Here is a 21,863-nt window from a genome sequence, read left to right as displayed (position 1 = left end):
GTAGAGATTTTAGCTTGAAAACTACGTAGAGATTTTTTTTGAGCATCAAAAGCTGTCTTTGTTCGATATAGCAACTACGTAGAGATTAGGATCGGTATATTTGAAAACTGTTCCAAAAACAACAAACATAAGAAATTGAGTAAAACCAACTAATAAACTTGAGGATGCATGAACACAAATTGAAAACAAGTCTTGTTACCCAGAACATCTCCAGCCTTGAACTTCTTGCCCTGAGTCCAATGAGATAAGTCAGCACGAGGGCTCCATCCTTTCTCACCCCCACTATATATTCTACCGCATCAACTTCTTCACAATGGAGTAGTAAACTCCAAAACCCCAATTCCAATCACCAAAACTTTGTTCATTTCAATTGCCATCTTTGATTTGATCCCAATGCAAAGCCACATTACTAATCAATTTAACACAACAGAAGCAACTCTTTAAAAATATTGCAAAAGTCTATCATTTAACTCTTTCTTTTTCACAAAAGTATATCATTAAAAGTATGAAATTTTATAGAGCTTTTACTGGTCAGTAAAAATCTATCAAATCTGTGAAAGTCTATCACTAAAAAACTCAACTAAAGTTCATCTAAATCTCAAAACACTTCACCCCTTAGTTTGGTTTGCGATATGTTATGAGTAGTTTTAGAGGAGGGGTTAGATAAAAAGTGTAAAATTTTAAAACATTAAACTTTTGTTGAGCATCAAAAGTTTGCTTAGTAGGAAGAAATAGAATTTGGGTATAGGTAGAAGCTCCAAAAAAAACCTTTTTGATAAATACACACACCCATAATAGTTTTTAGGCTTGAGCAAGTCTTTTACGCTTAGGGTTGCAGTTTAGGTTGGATCGACTTAACTGGCCATGTCAAATTTTATTTTAAATTCAATTGGGTTGGTTAAAACGAAGTAAAAACTCATATGCACGCAACGCGATCTCAACTAGATCTTTTGTTTGTCGGGGCTGGTTGTACCTTGCCTTCCACATCAGCCCATACTTAACATGATTTATAGTCCATATTCGCTTATCCACATATTACGTACTACACTTCATATTATCTAAGCTACGTATAAAATTTTAAATAACAATCCTTGAAATTTGGTGGTGTTTTTCATTTGTAAAAATGAGTTATAGCGTTGACTTTACTCTTCTTTCGGTTGAAGCTTTTTTGTTGGCATATAAATTATAATTTTGTAAGTTAATTCAACTTTGCTTGGTTGACACTAAAAATGGTCTTGATGCTATACAGTTCAACTTTTGAAAAATCTTATGTCACCACCTGATTTTGATTTAATGGGCCGACCCGTGATCATGCTCTAATTTGCGCGACTCGCAAGCCCGGCCCGGCCATTAACTCAAAACAAACGACTCCTGTACCGACTGCGAAGAAGCTCATTGATCCGGCCACAAAATCACAGCGTCCGTGCAACAATGGTGAAAGCCGTCGTCGGCGAGGAAACCCAGCTCAAACTAGCCGAGGATCGCCTCGAGAAATCCTCCACCCCCGTGCAGGTTCTCCCTCTCTCTCTTTCTCTCTCTAAAGATTGTTGCTTCTGAGTTTTACGGTTTTTGACTTGTTGGTTATGAAAATTCAGGTGGGGCTCCTCATAGGCAAGCTCAGCTCCTCTCTAGACCGAGGCTTCGTCTTCGATTTGATCCCAACGCCGCCGAACGACGCCGGAGCGCCTGCTTGCTCCGTCCTCGAGCCTGCCAAGGACGACAAGAGAAAGGGGCCTAAACCCAAATCTCAGCTCTCCGATTCCTTCTCTCTCTCCATTGACAAGGACTGGGTCGCTGAACATGCCCGTCAGGTAAGCAATAACATATATAAAAAAAATGTTCCTGTGTATATCTATGCTTGCATATTTATATTCCTATTTGTGTGTGTGTGTGTAATTTACAATATTTGATCTGGTTTCTGGGTTTTGCTCATTGTGTTTGTGTATTTGTAAGGGTTGTGACGGCACAATTTGTTTGATGTTTCAGGTGTCTAGAATGTTAGTGGGTGGCATGAAAGTAGTTGGCATATACATTTGGGCTAGTGATAGTGCTTTTAAGAATTCGAACATCATGCTTTACCAGGTATTCTTTTGTCCTGAATTGGATTGGTCTTGTTTGATATGTGGATGTTTCTTTGTAGAGCTTGATTCTGGTTGCTAAAATGTTGTTCAAGCATTACTCTGTGGACTGTGCTCTCTGAGCTTGGTTGTGTCTAGAAGATGATGTAGGGTACAGTTGGGCAGCGAATTTAGGTAGTGTAGCGGAAGAGAAAATGCAAAAAACTGAAATTAAAACAAAAATAAAAGATATCTGATTTCGACACTTTAGGAAATCAAAAGACTAAAAACCCTAAATATTAGGATACTAAAAGCCTAGAGATTAAAAGATTAAAACACCCTTTGATTTAGGCCAGACTCCACTTTGGTTCCGCATCAAAAGGATGGTGGGTTTAACTGTGCATAAATCCCTGCCTAGTCATGGTGAAATATGTAGGAAGGATAAATATGAGATTGATTGGTGAAGGCTTGGTTTCCATAGTCAGCTTTTGGCTGTTGGATGTTGAAGCGATCTGTTAGGCGTATCAAGTAAAGCTGGAATTCATGAAATTAGGTCTTATACAACATGTGGAAATTTTACAGTTACCATAAATCAAGTAGTAAAGAAATCTTGGCTGGTTATAATGGGTCAGCTATGATCAATTCGGGACTGCCTATATTCATTTTAAACTTGTAGCTAACATATGCAAATCTGTGGAAAACAATGATTTTTTATTTATTAATGGAAAAGGCCCTTGCAGACTGTAATGGGAGTTGCCAAAGCAGCGCCCCTCTCAGAGATTGATTGGGATGAGAGACTGCTTATTCACATTTGTTATAGTCCAAGGAGGTATCTTCCCAACCTGAATTGTCCCAATTATTCCCTCTTAAATTGTTAAATTTTATATCAGGCTGACTAAAGAGGTTATTTCTGTAGGTGGACATGTCGAAATTGTCCAGTAGCTTCAAATATTACGTCAAGCAGCCTAAGACCTTGTGACTTCAAAATGGGAAGGGTCCTAAATTCCCTTCAACATTTTAGGTGCATGTACAACTTTGATATCAGGTACCGTCAGCTTTTCTTATTTAATGATCTTTATTTAACTGAAAGTGGAGGATTTCTTTTATTTATGGCTTCTGAAAATGTAGGAATTTGTTTTTCCTCTCAATAGTTCAGGTTGTTGAAAGTCCTGCCTACCAGAGTGCTCTTGTGCTATATTTATATTTTCTTAAAACTTAAAAATAAAATTTTCCTGTGATTTTCACACACACCTAAAATTTAGGACCCTTTTTTAATCTACTTTTCCTTTCAGTAGCCCAATTGAGGATAATTTTGAAGTCCCCTTTTCATCATGGATTGAAATTTTAAAACACCCGATGCCATTTGTTTTGATTTTGAAAACACCCAATTTTGTTGATTGAAAGAACATGAAAGGATACAGATTCCTTCAAACATAAAGTAAACAATGAGCTCAGTTCAAGCAAAAGCAAACGGTGAGCTGATTATCCAACTGTCAAGTATATTAAACTATCAATATCTAACCAAGATGCTACTGGAGGCCATTTTGAATCTTAAATCTTAGTGGCATACCTTATTTATCATCTCAGTTGATTTCTTATCCACTATTAAGTCATATCCAAAGCCAACACTGATGTTGAACCTTAAATCTAAACCCTTTGCCTTTTGCAGCGCTCGAATATTCATAGGAGCTTTCAAGACTTTAGATTGCTAAACCGGCCAGAAGCAGACCTATGTCAGTATAACCCTTCTTTTAAGCACTTTGACAGTGATCCTGGATTGGAGTGAATCCACATATAAAGACTTTCCAAAAAAACTGGTTAACAGACGACATTCAGATGGATTGGACAGAATCCACATAATAAAGAATTTCCAAAAAACTGGTTAACAGACGACATTCAGATCACGATTCTATTTTCTTTTCGTCTTAAAACCTTGGCACAGATCTAAGCTACGATCCTCCCACATGTTCAATCTTTTTTTAGCGGTTTCCCCAGAGATCTTTATCATTAATGCAACCTTCATTTTGCTCCGCTGTTCACTGGGGCTTCGGTCGCCGTCTCCCCTGTCATTAGGTCACCCACTTCCTTGACCTTCTGGCATCAAATAACGAGAGATATGTAAAAGCAGGTCCAGTTACGCGTAATCCTAAATTGAATGTAACTTGTACTGAGCTTCTACCTCTCCCACTTGATAGATTGCATTCTCATAGTACTGGGGGTCTATCCAATTTAATAATAGTATTTTTGGTTATTGATGCTTTGTTACAACACTAGTGCTATAGTGGTGTTTGGGTTTTCTCATGGTAGTTATTCTTTCCCAGATTGCCCATATTTCACAAGAATTCATCAAATCTCCGAACTTTTAGTGAAGCCCTTCGTCATGGTATTTCAGTTCATGCAAAAGATTTAAGAAGTGCAAAAGCCATGTTTGATGGAAATTTGGTAAGTAGCTCATTGAATTGTTCCTCTGAAAGTGAAAATTACCGTGCACATTTTTTTAATATGCAAAAGTGTGGTACCTCGAATGCCTGTTAATTTGCTGGATTCTTGTGTGTAAGCTAGTGCACTGGATGGAGTCTTTGTTAATGCTTTGGATGACCATGGGTTGGTTCTATTGATTCGTATGTTGATGATATCTGTGATGTAATAGTATAACATAATATGTCTTAAAGTCCAAAGTAAAAGTTTTCTCAGTCTGCAGTGCATGCGCAACTTCTTCTTTTCAACTTTGATGTTTTCGTTGCAAGTTGATTAAATTATACTAAATCTGGTGTGATGCCTGTAGGAGTGTGCTGTAGAAAGTTACCTATAATATCTCTAGACTGTTAAGGTCTGTTTTGTTTATTTCAAGTTGTTGTAGGTGAGAAAGTTGATATAGCTTGTCATATTAGAATTTTGTTTTGTGCTTCTCAAAATTAGGTTTAAGCTAGATTTTAACAACGATTTTCATCTATTAGCAAATAGACTTACTCATAAGCACAAATTTATCCACAAAGTGATGAATAAACATTCATCATTTTGCGGATAAAAAATTCCCGTGTGCTTTATTGGACCTGGCTTTGACATATATGCAATTGCCACAGAGGTTCAATATATCTCTAGTAGGCTGACGGAATCTTGGTTACCACTAGGTTCGAGCCTATATATTTTTTTTTACTATTCAGGTGAACCTAATTTGGCTCCAAGACAAATTCAAGGTGTACTAGTGTTCTCTTGCTACTCTAGGGCGTAGGGACTATATTTAAAGCAATCATCCGGACTCTTAAAAGTTTTCGTTATCATTTAAACCTTTATAGGTGATATTAGAAACCCACGTTCTTGTTTGTGAAGTAACTTTTTTCTTTTAATTTTATTGCTACCTCTATGATTACAGATCTAAATATGAGGAATTTAACCATATTCTAGCTGTGGCAAAAAATAAAACAAAAATTCATCAAAAGGCAGTCAGCAGAAAAAAATAATAAATAAAACCTTGATCTGTGTCATAAGGTGGTGCACTTTAAGTCATAGATTCAACTTCTTTTAAACAAAATATGACCTTGCCTTTGAGTAAATTATTATCGTCCTTGAGTTAAGCTTGCTTGCTGCAATTTTCCCTGAGTTTCTGCCTTTTCATTTTTGCATGCGATAATAACCAATTTCAACACCAACATCACATATGTAATCAAGTCCCTCTCAAATTGCCTTTACTGCAAAAATTCAATTTTGATTGAACCTTGTGGTTAATTTTACATTTTTTAACTGATGCAGACTAAACCATTAATCATATTTACAGCTTAAAGCAGAGTGTTTGAATTGTGCTATCCCCTTGTTGAGTCTTTTAGCCTCAAGTTCTCATCCAGATTTCTCTGTTTTGCATACAACTTTAGGTTGTTAACGATGATCTATGCACATCGGATGGTCTGCATGAAGTCGAGTTGCTTCTACCATTTATGAAAGATACTGAAGGTTTGTTTATGCATTATTAATTTTCCTGTTCAGTTCTTTTTTTTTCTTCTTTCCATGAATTGCTTCTTCCATTTTGAGTTTCTATCCTAATATGCATCTATATTGTGTAAAGCTTGCAGCCAGAAAGATACTGTTGGTGTTGTTGATTTTAGCGGTTGTGTGTGTTCCTTTGCATTTTTAAATCCCAAAGAACCAATTTCACAAGCTGTTGCTGATATTAAGGTACACAAGAGATAGTCACTGTTATTTAGCCATTCCTGATGTTACACTGAAAATTAATATCGGTTTTAGTCTGCTAACACACAACATTTGAAATCCACATTTTATCATTAGTTGACTGTACTGCATCCCATTGATCATTGGCTGTTGCATTGCCTTTTTAGAAATTCGGGTAAATGTTTTCTTTTATCCAAATGTAAAGGTTTAATTTTAATTTTAATTTTGATATTTAATTTAGTTCTGGTAAATAAGGAGTTGGGGTCCATTGTCTCTGTGGAAGGTGTCCAGTTTCATTTTTCAAAGTCCATGTTACTAGGATTTCCTAAGCAGAGTCAGGTAGCAAAATATCTATTGCATTTTGGTTTCAGAATTGCAGTAAAGACATTGAGAAGCTTCATTCTACTAGATTTGAATCCTTATCTACATACGTCATTTGAATCAATTGGCAGTATCTTGTGCACATTGTGGAAATCCAAGGGTCTATGTATTTAAGGAATTTTTTGTTTTCCATGATATGATGTAAAATTTTTAAACTTTGAGGCCTCGTTTGATAATGAGGATTGGTTTAGGTAGGACTATTCACTATAATTGAAGGCATTTTAAAAGAAGAAATGAATGACAAATTCCTTATGTTGTCCAAGTTGAAGGTTACTCATGAAGAATATTTGTCCCTACTAATCCCCACAAAAATGATACGAGTAACAGGGACAACTATTCTTCATGAGTAACCTTCAACTTGGACAAAATAAGGAATTTGTCATTCATTTCTCCCGTTAAAATACCTTTAATATAGTGAGTAGTCCTATCAAGCCAATCCTCTCTATCAAACGAGGCCCAAGTGTTTTCTGATGTGGTAGAAATAAAACTTTTGCAGTGTCTTGTGTTAAATGTGGTGTTGCTTGCAATTATCGCACAAAGGCCTTGTTTTGATATTTCCACGATATAGTTTTTGCTAGTTTTAATTCCTCTTAGTGCTCATATCCTGTAAAGTCATGGATTGCTTGTATGTTTGTAGGATGACATAATCACGAGTCTGCAGAGTAGACTAGATATCATCTGTGATGAGGCAGATGGCGAGGCGGGTCCAACTGAAACCAGTGGCCAGCAATCAAGAGATGGTGCTGATACTCAGGAACCAAGAGATGGGATATCCAGTGAAACACCTGTTTCTCAAATTGTTCTTCAATCATTCAGGTCTGTTAGGGCTGTTATGTTTTAATAAACCGAGATTTTCACTACGAATTCGAATTACACCTGATCATATGCCACTCTGATTTTCCCTAGTCCTGTTATCTGCCGCTCACTTTGCTGAACGTAGGTCACCGTACTGACCACATTTGTTATGCATTTTAAAACAGACAATCATGCAATCTTTCACTTCCCCGAAGAGTCTTTGTTCCTTGGTTAGCGGGTACATTTGTGTGTGACTACCTACAGCCATCTGAGACGTTTGAGGTTTGTACTTATAAACTAAAGATATATTAAGGAAATTGGAAAAAAGATGACGCTCCCTTTCCTTCTTTGGTTCTGAAGAACTCTATTCGGACTCAATCAAGCACGAGTTTTTCAGTTACTCTCTTTAGTTCAATGTCTAAGCAGTTCTGACCTTTTGCTTTCCATGGTTGCTTAGGTTCTGAAAGATCGATGTGTCGAGTTGTTGTCTATGGAAGCTCCAGCAGATGACTCAACAATCTTGGAACCAGAAATAGACGCCCCATCTGCAGTGACCAAATCCTTCTGGGATGTGGTGGTGCCGCTTCCCTCGGCATCTAACTCCTGTTTGGAGAAGAGTGGAATCGAAAAATTAAGGGGAGAAAGTAGCCGAAAATCTACAGAGTTCTCTAATGTCAACATCATGGCTGCTGGTATATTCCTTCTTCTCTCTATCATTATAGGATACATTCTCATATTCGTAAGGAGATCATAGTTAAAGCAAGCCTCACTTGTTCACACTAGTTAATTTTTTGTGGTCCTATAAAATCAATTTACTTCCATTGAATTTCCTACTACTTTTATGGTAAAAATATGCCGTTGCATAAGATGTGATGAGCATTTTTGATACCGATGATTACGTATTATTGAACATTAATATGGTAAATTCTTGGAATTCCTTTTGCTTTAGTCTCTGATTCCATGTATAATATGGTTCTCAAATTCGACACACAGTAAAGGTGCTTTGTAGAATTCCATGAGGTGAGATTAGGACCATGAAAAATAAGATACCCAGAGGTGGAGTGTCGCATATAAGGACACCCAACCAGTCAGCATCAGAATACCCACGAAGCAAGGGTGGCGTAGTAAACCAGCAAAAAATACAATATCTTGATCAACAGTGCCCTTAACACAATGCAAAATGCGTTTGGCCTTGATAAGATGTGTATTGGTTGGTCGAGACAAACTGAGCGATGATTAACATCAAATGCAATGTCGGGACTAGTTAAGGTAAGATACTGTAAGGAACCAAATAGGTGTCGAAATCAGAGAGGAGAGTACCATCGTGATTAGAAAGCTGCGCTCGCGAAGCAATAGGAGTAGTGCAAAGTTTACAAGCATATTGGTGCGCTTTAGTAGATCAACATACTTGGTATGAGAAAGATGAAGACCAGGAGAGGTAGGTTGTCACGTCCCGGCCCTCTCCATCACCGTAGCACGATATTGTCCGCTTTGGGTTTCGACCACATCCTCATGGTTTTGTTTTCGGAAATTCAGACGAGAACTTTCCAATGGATCACCCATTTTGGGAGTGCTCTCGTGCGCTATTCGCTTAAGAGTTCCCATGAAACCCGAAGCGATGGAAGTGCTCTCGTGCGCTACTCGCTTAACTTCGGAGTTCCCATGGAACGCGAAGCCAATGAGCTCTCAAAAGGCCTCGTGCTAGGTAGAGATGAGAATATACATATAAGGATCCCTCCTTTGGGGGATGTGGGATCTTACAATCCACCCCCCTTAAGAGCCCGACATTCTCGTCGACACATCACAACTAGGGTTAGGCTTTGATACCAAATTGTCACATCCCGACCCGTGATCCATCACATCCCGGGCCCGCTCCATCATCGTAGCATGATATTGTCCGTTTTGGGCCCCGACCACGCCCTCACGGTTTTATTTCTGGAAACTCACACGAGAACTTCCCAGTGGGTCACCCATCATGGAAGTGTTCTCGCGCGTTACTCGCTTAACTTCGGAGTTCCCATGGAACCCGAAGCCAGGGAGCTCCCGAAAAACTTCGTGCTAAGTAGAGATGAGAATATACGTATAAGGATCACTCCTCTGAACAATATGGGATCTTACATAGGTCGCACCTCAATAGTAAAGGCACTCCATTAAAGCGGTTGATCACAAAACTTCAAGCTACATAAGTTTATTGCCAATAGGATATCTGGTATTATTTATGTAAGACTATCCATCCATCATCGTGGCGTGCATATAATTACACGGAAGCGCCCTTCTCTGACTTCTTCTCATCAGCAACGTCACTAGGAAGATCAGGCCCACGAGGGATCTTTCCAGGATAATTAGTTATTGAAGAATCAGACCCCATTAAACTGCACATAGAAGACAAAATATTAAACTTCTGCATAAGCTAGAATGCGTGTGCGTGTGACTCTGTGCGCGCGCGCGTCTAAATTTAGCGAACAAGAAACTCACCTCCTATCAACAAACACCACTGAACGAAGCTCACAATTAGCAAAGCTGCACAAACCGAATTCCACTCTTAAGCTTAGCAGTTCCGAAATTAAAAAGAGAAAAAGAAAGGGACTGGTTCTCCCTAGTTTAAAGAATAAACATTACCCTGTGCTGCAGAATGTAATGTGCATGCTCTTGACTTAAAAGTTGGGATAAAACAACCACCATAACACTTACGGAGTGCATATTTCGCTCTTGATAGACGGGTGGCAATCATTTCCAAAAGCACTCAAGGTATAAAACAAGAAATCACTGTGACTAACAATTGCAATCTCCTTCTCTTTACGCGTCCACAACCTAGACCAATTGAGAGAAGAGAAAAAGAAAGAATTAACAGTTACCACCTTTCCACATTGCCAATGCAAGAACAATTGTCAAAATAGCTGAAATCCATAACTTAAATCATTAACATGTAACTTGACGAACTTGTGTGATCTACAAGATTTATTGTAAAGCGAACAATTACATTATCACTCCAATCAATTCCAAAAAGTGGTTATGAAAATGAACATGAAACAAATGTAAGCTAATGTTGAGAATTATGCTAGATTCTACTTAGGAGAATAAAGTAGTTATGAAAATGAACATGAAACAAAAGTGGTTATGAAAATGAACATGTCGGAAACAGGAGGATGTTAAGAAAATTGTTGTAATGGTACTTCGGTCAAAACCTATGCAATGAACTCATGGGACACACCCGAAAACTATACACAAATTTCTCCAATAAATTAAATCTTGAGGTGAGAACACAGCATGACAGGAATATTTTTAAGTTATAACTCAACTCTGGAGAAAACTTGGATTACGAGACAGCATGCCAACGCCTTAAAAACATGATTTGGCGCAGCATACCCGCAGCATAACAATTTTCCCGTTGCTCGCCACAATTTTAAGTTAAGTTTAGATATCATTCTCTTTCTTTTCACCTTTTCTTTTCCTCAGTGATTCTTTTTGTGGTCATGAATAATAAAGAAAGCAGTTACCAAAATGCAATGGAACTTAAGAGTAATTAAGAGATCACCAGTTCAAAAACTCCACTCCCCTAGCTGCCACTTGTTCAGTTTTCTCTTTAATGTCAGGCAACCACAAAATGTCGTCCTCATTTTCTATCTAAACAATCAATCAAAGTTGATGGTTAGACAAGCAACTAAAACCAAAGCTAGTAAACCGACGGCCATAGCTTTTGTCAATTTAATTGCAAAAAGTCACTTGCCAGTGAAAAATCAATTGCAGGAAAAAGAGGCCGATACTCGCTAATGCTTCTCCTCTTGTCACATGGATGAACACCCTGCAGGAGAAGAGAAAAACACACATTTAAGTACAATGTCCAGTTAAAACCCAGTGGTTGGGTGAAGGGTGAGAGAAGGAAATTTTGAAATGAACCACTTTCATTTTCTTATTGTTATTGCATGAGTGGAGTCCAAATTACCCAAACCAGACCCCATCTCTCTGTGTGTTTCTTTGTATCTTCTATGCATAGCCTACATAGCTGTTACTAATTTTAACTTTTAACATGGCGTACCAAAAGTTCGCGGCAAAGCTCCACTGCTATAAATGGTGGGGAGTTTAGACTTGAAATTGCAGGATGGTTACTGTTCCCAGCATTTGCAACCATTAGAGGAGGTACATCTATCCCATCTGTGTATGCTTCACCCCCAAAAACACCCACTGCTGTCTGCATGGTCCTACAAGGCAACTATTGGTTAAAAACCAAAGTGCCTTAACAGCAGCTTAAGGTTTCAAGGAACATATACTTATCCAATCATTCAATAATTAGTCAATTGCAAAACTGAAATTATAATTCTAAAAGCAAAACTAAATGTTCACTCTATTACATCAAACCACCAAAAAAAAAAAAAAAAAAAAAATCTCTAGCTGGCAATTAGTTATCATAGCCATTATCAGTTTTCAAAAGAGAGATATCTAAAGGACTGTATGGTTAGCAGTGTCAAGTTTCTAAATCATTTCAACAGCACCTCGTCATCTTAATGTCTATTTGAATCCAACTCGCTTCAACAAATGTAGATTCTTAACTAATCCATTGATGCAAGAGTACCTGCAGCTGTTCTTTTTGTTTCCTTTACAAAAAAACAAGAAACAAATGTTATAATTATACAGTGCAAGATACAAAGCTCTTTTTTGACACATGAAAGGAGCCCAACCAACCTAATTGAAAAGGTAGTATCCTTCTTCATTCAAAGATGGAAGCAAAGATGATCTTAAAGATTAAAGTGGTGCATAATTTCACCTGTCTCATGGAATCTGTCATATAATGCTTTTGGTTATTTTCTTTCCACAAAGTAAATGGGTTTTTACAAGCTTATGTATTAGAGAACAGTGTATGCATTTCTTCCTCAAAATTCTATCATAAAAGTAAGTGTCATGAAAGTTCACAGAAAAAAAAAAAAAAAAAAAAAACACTAGAAAAAGTGGGACTGCTCTAACGATATCCATGCAGAACCTGATCATAGAAGTTTTAGGAAAAAATAAAATTTGAACAGGAGATACCTTAACAAAGGAGATGTTATGACCAAATCAATTTTCTTGAAAAGTCCACATGCTTGAACATGCTTGTGCAGATTATCAACCTGTTATGACAGAAAAAATTTATTACATGGCATTTGTTGATTTATTGTGGGATAAATAAAAAGACCACTTAGCAGCAGACACAAGGAACTTAAAAACTTATAGAAATATTGGTTCAGTACAACATTAAACTTACAGAAATATTAAAAAAAATAAAAAAAATACAGTATTTCTAGTACAGCCAGCATATACTGAACAAACCCTAAAACTCTTATCGGTTTAAAGAGTTTGAAAAGATTTACAGTAATAGCATTTTTTATACCAAACATAAACTCAACTAATCAGTTTCATTAGTAATTACCTGACTCCAGCCAAGAGGGGTAAGATGTGCATCAAAAAGATCATAAGACAAGTATGCCGATTGATCCTTCTCGCCTTCCACGTTGTGAATCCCTTGTCCATGCCTTACCTGGATATATGATCACTTAGTCAGAAAACACCTGAATACACTTCAAAGACCACGATTTAAAAGGAAAAAAGAAGAAGAAGGAAAACAGGAATTAAGCCTGTAACAAACCAGGTGAAGAGTTTTAGACCGGTGCAACGGGTAGAGACTTGGACCAGTACTGGCATCCATATCTGCCTCAATCAAACCCCCAACCCCCAAAAATTAACACACAAAAAAATCCACAATATAGAGCACAACCATATCTCAGAAGCATATTCGACGACAATGAATGACATAAAAGTTTCAAAAGAACATGGCATAACATTCGTGTTTAGCACTAAAGCTCTACAAATAAAAAGAAGGAATAAAAAAAAGATTCCACCTTTTTGACTAGTTCCTTTTTTTATTGGTGCAATATTGTTAATTAACTAATCTAAATTAAGGAAAATGAGATGCGAACTTGTGCTCATATACACTGTTCTGGCCAACTTGGCTCTACGAGCAGAGGGTCTTAAGAAGGAATAAACTGATGGATGTCGAATCGCATTACTACTTAATCATCAACAAACACATAAAAAATTAAAAACTAAACAATAAAATCATAGAAAAATGGTTAATTGCGGTTCCAATACCGTAAAGCAAAATCCTTGATTCTAACTAATTAACGCTAGAGATGGAAGATCAAACTAAGAAATCAAAACGCAGAATTGAAATACAGAAGGTAAGAGTTAAGGAGGAAGACAACTGCAGTACCTGGAGGAGAAGAGAAGCAGACGGCGGAAGAACGCGGCGGCGGTTGTGGTAGTGGTAGTGGTAGTGGTAGTGAGATAACCTTTGGAACTTAGAAATGGGAGCGGGGACAAAGGGGCGATCTTGGGAGAGGAGAAATGGAAATGGTCGTGGTCGATGGCTGAATTGATGATTGGTTAACTTACAGTGACACGTACTTAATAAATATCCATTGCATTTTGGTTTCAGAATTGCAGTAAAGACGTTGAGAAGCTTCATTCTACTAGATTTGAATCCTTATCGACATACGTCATTTGAATCAATTGGCAGTATCTTGTGCACATTGTGGAAATCCAAGGGTCTATGTATTTAAGGAATTTTTTGTTTTCCATGATATGATGTAAAATTTTTAAACTTTGAGGCCTCGTTTGATAATGAGGATTGGTTTAGGTAGGACTATTCACTATAATTGAAGGCATTTTAAAAGAAGAAATGAATGATAAATTCCTTATTTTGTCCAAGTTGAAGGTTACTCATGAAGAATATTTGTCCCTACTAATCCCCACAAAAATGATACTATTAACAGGGACAACTATTCTTCATGAGTAACCTTCAACTTGGACAAAATAAGGAATTTGTCATCCATTTCTCCCGTTAAAATACCTTTAATATAGTGAGTAGTCCTATCAAGCCAATCCTCTCTATCAAACGAGGCCCAAGTGTTTTCTGATGTGGTAGAAATAAAACTTTTGCAGTGTCTTGTGTTAAATGTGGTGTTGCTTGCAATTATCGCACAAAGGCCTTGTTTTGATATTTCCACGATATAGTTTTTGCTAGTTTTAATTCCTCTTAGTGCTCATATCCTTTAAAGTCATGGATTGCTTGTATGTTTGTAGGATGACATAATCACGAGTCTGCAGAGTAGACTAGATATCATCTGTGATGAGGCAGATGGCGAGGCGGGTCCAACTGAAACCAGTGGCCAGCAATCAAGAGATGGTGCTGATACTCAGGAACCAGGAGATGGGAGATCCAGTGAAACACCTGTTTCTCAAATTGTTCTTCAATCATTCAGGTCTGTTAGGGCTGTTATGTTTTAATAAACCAAGATTTTCACTACGAATTCGAATTACACCTGATCATATGCCACTCTGATTTTCCCTAGTCCTGTTATCTGCCGCTCACATTGCTGAACGTAGGTCACCGTACTGACCACATTTGTTATGCATTTTAAAACAGACAATCATGCAATCTTTCACTTCCCCGAAGAGTCTTTGTTCCTTGGTTAGCGGGTACATTTGTGTGTGACTACCTACAGCCATCTGAGACGTTTGAGGTTTGTACTTATAAACTAAGGATATATTAAGGAAATTGGAAAAAAGATGACGCTCCCTTTCCTTCTTTGGTTCTGAAGAACTCTATTCGGACTCAATCAAGCACGAGTTTTTCAGTTACTCTCTTTAGTTCAATGTCTAAGCAGTTCTGACCTTTTGCCTTCCATGGTTGCTTAGGTTCTGAAAGATCGATGTGTCGAGTTGTTGTCTATGGAAGCTCCAGCAGATGACTCAACAATCTTGGAACCAGAAATAGACGCCCCATCTGCAGTGACCAAATCTTTCTGGGATGTGGTGGTGCCGCTTCCCTCGGCATCTAACTCCTGTTTGGAGAAGAGTGGAATCGAAAAATTAAGGGGAGAAAGTAGCCGAAAATCTACAGAGTTCTCTAATGTCAACATCATGGCTGCTGGTATATTCCTTCTTCTCTCTATCGTTATAGGATACATTCTCATATTCGTAAGGAGATCATAGTTAAAGCAAGCCTCACTTGTTCACACTAGTTAATGTTTTGTGGTCCTATAAAATCAATTTACTTCCATTGAATTTCCTACTACTTTTACGGTAAAAATATGCCGTTGCATAAGACGTGATGAGCATTTTTGATACCAATGATTACGTATTATTGAACATTAATATGATAAATTCTTGGAATTCCTTTTGCTTTAGTCTCTGATTCCACGTATAATATGGTTCTCAAATTCGACACACAGTAAAGGTGCTTTGTAGAATTCCATGAGGTGAGATTAGGACCATGAAAAATAAGATACCTAGAGGTGGAGCGTCGCATATAAGGACACCCAACCAGTCAGCATCAGAATACCCACGAAACAAGGGTGGTGTAGTAAACCAGCGAAAAATACAATATCTTGATCAACAGTGCCCTTAACACAATGCAAAATGCGTTTGGCCTTGATAAGATGTGTATTGGTTGGCCGAGACATAAACTGAGCGATGTGATTAACATCAAATGCAATGTCGGGACTAGTTAAGGTAAGATACTGTAAGGAACCAAAATAGGTGTCGAAATCAGAGAGGAGAGTACCATCGTGATTTGAAAGCTGCGCTCGCGAAGCAATAGGAGTAGTGCAAAGTTTACAAGCATATTGGTGCGCTTTAGTAGATCAACATACTTGGTATGAGAAAGATGAAGACCAGGAGAGGTAGGTTGTCACGTCCTGGCCCGGGGTCCATCACATCCCGGGCCCTCTCCACCACCGTAGCACGATATTGTCCGCTTTGGGTTCCGACCACGTCCTCATGGTTTTGTTTTCGGAAATTCAGATGAGAACTTCCCAATGAATCACCCATTTTGGGAGTGCTCTCGTGCGCTATTCGCTTAGGAGTTCACATGAAACCCAAAGCGATGGGAGTGCTCTCGTGCGCTACTCACTTAACTTCGGAGTTCCCATAGAACGCGAAGCCAATGAGCTCCCAAAAAGCCTCGTGCTAGGTAGAAATGAGAATATACATATAAGGATCCCTCCTCTGAGGGATGTGGGATCTTACAATCCACCCCCCCTTAAGAGCCCGACATCCTCGTTGGCATATCACAGTTAGGGTTAGGCTCTGATACCAAATTGTCACATCCCGAGCCGGCTCCATCATCGTAGCATGATATTGTTCGCTTCGGGCCCCGACCACGCCCTCACGGTTCTGGAAACTCACACGAGAACTTCCCAGTGGGTAACCCATCATGGAAGTGCTCTCGCGCGTTACTCGCTTAACTTCGGAGTTTTCATGGAACCCGAAGCCAGTGAGCTCCCGAAAAACTTCGTGCTAAGTAGAGATGAGAATATACGTATAAGGATCACTCCTCTGAACAATATGGGATCTTACATAGGTCGCACCTCAATAGTAAAGGCACTCCATTAAAGCGGTTGATCACAAAACTTCAAGCTACATAAGTTTATTGCCAATAGGATATCTGGTATTATTTATGTAAGACTGTCCATCCATCATCGTGGCGTGCATATAATTACACGGAAGCGCCCTTCTCTGACTTCTTCTCATCAGCAACGTCACTAGGAAGATCAGGCCCACGAGGGATCTTTCCAGGATAATTAGTTATTGAAGAATCAGACCCCATTAAACTGCACATAGAAGACAGAATATTAAACTTCTGCATAAGCTAGAATGCGTGTGCGTGTGACTCTGTGCGCGCGCGCGTCTAAATTTAGCGAACAAGAAACTCACCTCCTATCAACAAACACCACTGAACGAAGCTCACAATTAGCAAAGCTGCACAAACCGAATTCCACTCTTAAGCTTAGCAGTTCCGAAATTAAAAAGAGAAAAAGAAAGGGACCGGTTCTCCCTAGTTTAAAGAATAAACATTACCCTGTGCTGCAGAATGTAATGTGCATGCTCTTGACTTAAAAGTTGGGATAAAACAACCACCATAACACTTACGGAGTGCATATTTCGCTCTTGATAGACGGGTGGCAATCATTTCCAAAAGCACTCAAGGTATAAAACAAGAAATCACTGTGACTAACAATTGCAATCTCCTTCTCTTTACGCGTCCACAACCTAGACCAATTGAGAGAAGAGAAAAAGAAAGAATTAACAGTTACCACCTTTCCACATTGCCAATGCAAGAACAATTGTCAAAATAGCTGAAATCCATAACTTAAATCATTAACATGTAACTTGACGAACTTGTGTGATCTACAAGATTTATTGTAAAGCGAACAATTACATTATCACTCCAATCAATTCCAAAAAGTGGTTATGAAAATGAACATGAAACAAATGTAAGCTAATGTTGAGAATTATGCTAGATTCTACTTAGGAGAATAAAGTAGTTATGAAAATGAACATGAAACAAAAGTGGTTATGAAAATGAACATGTCGGAAACAGGAGGATGTTAAGAAAATTGTTGTAATGGTACTTCGGTCAAAACCTATGCAATGAACTCATGGGACACACCCGAAAACTATACACAAATTTCTCCAATAAATTAAATCTTGAGGTGAGAACACAGCATGACAGGAATATTTTTAAGTTATAACTCAACTCTGGAGAAAACTTGGATTACGAGACAGCATGCCAACGCCTTAAAAACATGATTTGGCGCAGCATACCCGCAGCATAACAATTTTCCCGTTGCTCGCCACAATTTTAAGTTAAGTTTAGATATCATTCTCTTTCTTTTCACCTTTTCTTTTCCTCAGTGATTCTTTTTGTGGTCATGAATAATAAAGAAAGCAGTTACCAAAATGCAATGGAACTTAAGAGTAATTAAGAGATCACCAGTTCAAAAACTCCACTCCCCTAGCTGCCACTTGTTCAGTTTTCTCTTTAATGTCAGGCAACCACAAAATGTCGTCCTCATTTTCTATCTAAACAATCAATCAAAGTTGATGGTTAGACAAGCAACTAAAACCAAAGCTAGTAAACCGACGGCCATAGCTTTTGTCAATTTAATTGCAAAAAGTCACTTGCCAGTGAAAAATCAATTGCAGGAAAAAGAGGCCGATACTCGCTAATGCTTCTCCTCTTGTCACATGGATGAACACCCTGCAGGAGAAGAGAAAAACACACATTTAAGTACAATGTCCAGTTAAAACCCAGTGGTTGGGTGAAGGGTGAGAGAAGGAAATTTTGAAATGAACCACTTTCATTTTCTTATTGTTATTGCATGAGTGGAGTCCAAATTACCCAAACCAGACCCCATCTCTCTGTGTGTTTCTTTGTATCTTCTATGCATAGCCTACATAGCTGTTACTAATTTTAACTTTTAACATGGCGTACCAAAAGTTCGCGGCAAAGCTCCACTGCTATAAATGGTGGGGAGTTTAGACTTGAAATTGCAGGATGGTTACTGTTCCCAGCATTTGCAACCATTAGAGGAGGTACATCTATCCCATCTGTGTATGCTTCACCCCCAAAAACACCCACTGCTGTCTGCATGGTCCTACAAGGCAACTATTGGTTAAAAACCAAAGTGCCTTAACAGCAGCTTAAGGTTTCAAGGAACATATACTTATCCAATCATTCAATAATTAGTCAATTGCAAAACTGAAATTATAATTCTAAAAGCAAAACTAAATGTTCACTCTATTACATCAAACCACCAAAAAAAAAAAAAAAAAAAAAATCTCTAGCTGGCAATTAGTTATCATAGCCATTATCAGTTTTCAAAAGAGAGATATCTAAAGGACTGTATGGTTAGCAGTGTCAAGTTTCTAAATCATTTCAACAGCACCTCGTCATCTTAATGTCTATTTGAATCCAACTCGCTTCAACAAATGTAGATTCTTAACTAATCCATTGATGCAAGAGTACCTGCAGCTGTTCTTTTTGTTTCCTTTACAAAAAAACAAGAAACAAATGTTATAATTATACAGTGCAAGATACAAAGCTCTTTTTTGACACATGAAAGGAGCCCAACCAACCTAATTGAAAAGGTAGTATCCTTCTTCATTCAAAGATGGAAGCAAAGATGATCTTAAAGATTAAAGTGGTGCATAATTTCACCTGTCTCATGGAATCTGTCATATAATGCTTTTGGTTATTTTCTTTCCACAAAGTAAATGGGTTTTTACAAGCTTATGTATTAGAGAACGAGTGTATGCATTTCTTCCTCAAAATTCTATCATAAAAGTAAGTGTCATGAAAGTTCACAGAAAAAAAAAAAAAAAAAAAAAAAACACTAGAAAAAGTGGGACTGCTCTAACGATATCCATGCAGAACCTGATCATAGAAGTTTTAGGAAAAAATAAAATTTGAACAGGAGATACCTTAACAAAGGGGATGTTATGACCAAATCAATTTTCTTGAAAAGTCCACATGCTTGAACATGCTTGTGCAGATTATCAACCTGTTATGACAGAAAAACTTTATTACATGGCATTTGTTGATTTATTGTGGGATAAATAAAAAGACAACTTAGCAGCAGACACAAGGAACTTAAAAACTTATAGAAATATTGGTTCAGTACAACATTAAACTTACAGAAATATTAAAAAAAATAAAAAAAATACAGTATTTCTAGTATAGCCAGCATATACTGAATGAACCCTAAAACTCTTATCGGTTTGAAGAGTTTGAAAAGATTTACAGTAATAGCATTTTTTATACCAAACATAAACTCAACTAATCAGTTTCATTAGTAATTACCTGACTCCAGCCAAGAGGGGTAAGATGTGCATCAAAAAGATCATAAGACAAGTATGCCGATTGATCCTTCTCGCCTTCCACGTTGTGAATCCCTTGTCCATGCCTTACCTGGATATATGATCACTTAGTCAGAAAACACCTGAATGCACTTCAAAGACCACGATTTAAAAGGACAAAAAAAGAAGAAGGAAAACAGGAATTAAGCCTGTAACAAACCAGGTGAAGAGTTTTAGACCGGTGCAACGGGTAGAGACTTGGACCAGTACTGGCATCCATATCTGCCCTCAATCAAACCCCCAACCCCCAAAAATTAACACACAAAAAAATCCACGATATAGAGCACAACCATATCTCAGAAGCATATTCGACGACAATGAATGACATAAAAGTTTCAAAAGAACATGGCATAACATTCGTGTTTAGCACTAAAGCTCTACAAATAAAAAGAAGGAATAAAAAAAAGATTCCACCTTTTTGACTAGTTCCTTTTTTTATTGGTGCAATATTGTTAATTAACTAATCTAAATTAAGGAAAATGAGATGCGAACTTGTGCCCATATACACTGTTCTGGCCAACTTGACTCTACGAGCAGAGGGTCTTAAGAAGGAATAAACTGATGGATGTCCAATCGCATTACTACTTAATCATCAACAAACACATAAAAATATTAAAAACTAAACAATAAAATCATAGAAAAATGGTTAATTGCGGTTCCAATACCGTAAAGCAAAATCCTTGATTCTAACTAATTAACGCTAGAGATGGAAGATCAAACTAAGAAATCAAAACGCAGAATTGAAATACAGAAGGTAAGAGTTAGGGAGGAAGACAACTGCAGTACCTGGAGGAGAAGAGAAGCAGACGGCGGAAGAACGCGGCGGCGGTTGTGGTAGTGGTAGTGGTAGTGAGATAACCTTTGGAACTTAGAAATGGGAGCGGGGACAAAGGGGCGATCTTGGGAGAGGAGAAATGGAAATGGTCGTGGTCGATGGCTGAATTGATGATTGGTTAACTTACAGTGACACGTACGAAAGCAAGGAAGCCTACACTACGTTTTTATTTTTATTTTTTTGATTTGTTGAGAAAGTACGATATTTGTTAAGAAAGTTGGAAACCATACAATAGGAGGATATTGTGCATATATAAGTTTTGATAAAAATCTTATCGGAGATTTCAACCCGATCGAAAAAAAAAAAAAAAAAAATCCCGCACAATTAACTAAAAGATACCTTCACAAACAAATTACAATGGAAAACGATTAATAGGAAACTTCTTCAACTAGTACATCCGCAATTATGTCCGAAGGTTCTTCATGCCACAACAACAACAACCCATCCCCGCACAAAAATTCTATGGGCAACTTGATTGGCCTCTCTTTTAACAGAGTATTTATTAATAATAGTCAAAAAAATTTAACATCAAATTTCATAAATGTCATTTTTTATAAATTTTTTTAAATATATCAAAAAACTCATTTAAATAGACGTGAATACCCATGAAATCCAAATCACTTGAATTTTGGCTACTATTGATAAATACTCCTTTTAACATGACATAAGTGGTGGGAACTTTATTTTTTCTGCTATTAATTTTATTTTTTATGCATTACGTATTATTATATAAGTGGTAAAATTTTTTATTTTTTAAGTTATTAATTTTTTTAGTACAAGAATCTCACCAATTGTATAGAGATACGCCGTGTTTCGGACACTTTGAAAAATCTCTCCGGATTATAAATGCTTATTTTTTGGTATGACCTAAGTGAAACTTAATTTTATTTAGTTTTTTA

General features: G+C 37.5%; 3 protein-coding genes and 1 long non-coding RNA gene across 4 annotated transcripts; 2 read left to right on the top strand and 2 right to left on the bottom strand.

Moving 5' to 3' along the window:
• The first annotated feature begins 1,349 nt into the window (after positions 1 to 1,349).
• LOC137740582 (uncharacterized) lies at positions 1,350 to 8,345 on the top strand. The gene is made up of 11 exons (XM_068480423.1): positions 1,350 to 1,512; positions 1,596 to 1,811; positions 1,987 to 2,082; positions 2,798 to 2,886; positions 2,974 to 3,102; positions 4,379 to 4,499; positions 5,927 to 6,005; positions 6,118 to 6,227; positions 7,240 to 7,418; positions 7,583 to 7,679; positions 7,855 to 8,345. Exons 1-11 carry the CDS (start codon positions 1,432 to 1,434, stop codon positions 8,149 to 8,151), a joined length of 1,494 nt encoding a protein of 497 aa, XP_068336524.1. The 5' UTR covers positions 1,350 to 1,431; the 3' UTR covers positions 8,152 to 8,345.
• Positions 8,346 to 9,606: 1,261 nt separating this feature from the next.
• LOC137741950 (phosphoglycerate mutase-like protein 1) lies at positions 9,607 to 13,712 on the bottom strand. The gene is made up of 10 exons (XM_068481658.1): positions 13,639 to 13,712; positions 13,015 to 13,076; positions 12,799 to 12,906; positions 12,420 to 12,499; positions 11,434 to 11,596; positions 11,125 to 11,199; positions 10,933 to 11,021; positions 10,089 to 10,208; positions 9,873 to 9,917; positions 9,607 to 9,769 (listed from the first exon to the last, which is right to left on the bottom strand). The coding sequence occupies exons 2-10, from the start codon at positions 13,072 to 13,074 to the stop codon at positions 9,655 to 9,657; spliced, it is 855 nt and encodes a 284-aa protein (XP_068337759.1). The 5' UTR covers positions 13,075 to 13,076; positions 13,639 to 13,712; the 3' UTR covers positions 9,607 to 9,654.
• A 627-nt stretch (positions 13,713 to 14,339) lies between these two features.
• Positions 14,340 to 15,597, top strand: LOC137721368 (uncharacterized). The gene is made up of 3 exons (XR_011066637.1): positions 14,340 to 14,689; positions 14,854 to 14,950; positions 15,126 to 15,597. It is a non-coding gene; the product is annotated as an uncharacterized lncRNA (long non-coding RNA).
• Positions 15,598 to 16,770: 1,173 nt separating this feature from the next.
• Positions 16,771 to 21,056, bottom strand: LOC137738218 (phosphoglycerate mutase-like protein 1). The gene is made up of 10 exons (XM_068477855.1): positions 20,916 to 21,056; positions 20,290 to 20,351; positions 20,074 to 20,181; positions 19,695 to 19,774; positions 18,706 to 18,868; positions 18,397 to 18,471; positions 18,205 to 18,293; positions 17,361 to 17,480; positions 17,145 to 17,189; positions 16,771 to 17,041 (listed from the first exon to the last, which is right to left on the bottom strand). The coding sequence occupies exons 2-10, from the start codon at positions 20,347 to 20,349 to the stop codon at positions 16,927 to 16,929; spliced, it is 855 nt and encodes a 284-aa protein (XP_068333956.1). The 5' UTR covers positions 20,350 to 20,351; positions 20,916 to 21,056; the 3' UTR covers positions 16,771 to 16,926.
• Between the last annotated feature and the right edge of the window lie 807 nt (positions 21,057 to 21,863).

This window comes from Pyrus communis, chromosome 1 (assembly GCF_963583255.1).
Source record: "Pyrus communis chromosome 1, drPyrComm1.1, whole genome shotgun sequence".
NCBI classification, from domain to species: Eukaryota; Viridiplantae; Streptophyta; class Magnoliopsida; order Rosales; family Rosaceae; genus Pyrus; species Pyrus communis.
This window is presented reverse-complemented; position numbering and strand designations above follow the sequence as displayed.

What these genes read in the sequence shown, in the direction of transcription:
- LOC137740582 (XM_068480423.1), top strand. Translation starts at nt 1,432, where the DNA reads ATGGTGAAAGCCGTCGTCGGCGAGGAAACCCAGCTCAAACTAGCCGAG. An exon ending in TCGCTGAACATGCCCGTCAG is followed by an intron (nt 1,812 to 1,986) that starts GTAAGCAATAAC and finishes TTGATGTTTCAG; the next exon opens with GTGTCTAGAATGTTAGTGGG. An exon ending in ATGTACAACTTTGATATCAG is followed by an intron (nt 3,103 to 4,378) that starts GTACCGTCAGCT and finishes ATTCTTTCCCAG; the next exon opens with ATTGCCCATATTTCACAAGA.
- LOC137741950 (XM_068481658.1), bottom strand. Translation starts at nt 13,074, where the DNA reads ATGGATGCCAGTACTGGTCCAAGTCTCTACCCGTTGCACCGGTCTAAA. An exon ending in GGTCTAAAACTCTTCACCTG is followed by an intron (nt 12,907 to 13,014) that starts GTTTGTTACAGG and finishes TCATATATCCAG; the next exon opens with GTAAGGCATGGACAAGGGAT. An exon ending in ATAACATCTCCTTTGTTAAG is followed by an intron (nt 11,597 to 12,419) that starts GTATCTCCTGTT and finishes GTTGCCTTGTAG; the next exon opens with GACCATGCAGACAGCAGTGG.
- LOC137738218 (XM_068477855.1), bottom strand. Translation starts at nt 20,349, where the DNA reads ATGGATGCCAGTACTGGTCCAAGTCTCTACCCGTTGCACCGGTCTAAA. An exon ending in ATAACATCCCCTTTGTTAAG is followed by an intron (nt 18,869 to 19,694) that starts GTATCTCCTGTT and finishes GTTGCCTTGTAG; the next exon opens with GACCATGCAGACAGCAGTGG. An exon ending in GGAGTGGAGTTTTTGAACTG is followed by an intron (nt 17,481 to 18,204) that starts GTGATCTCTTAA and finishes CAATTGGTCTAG; the next exon opens with GTTGTGGACGCGTAAAGAGA.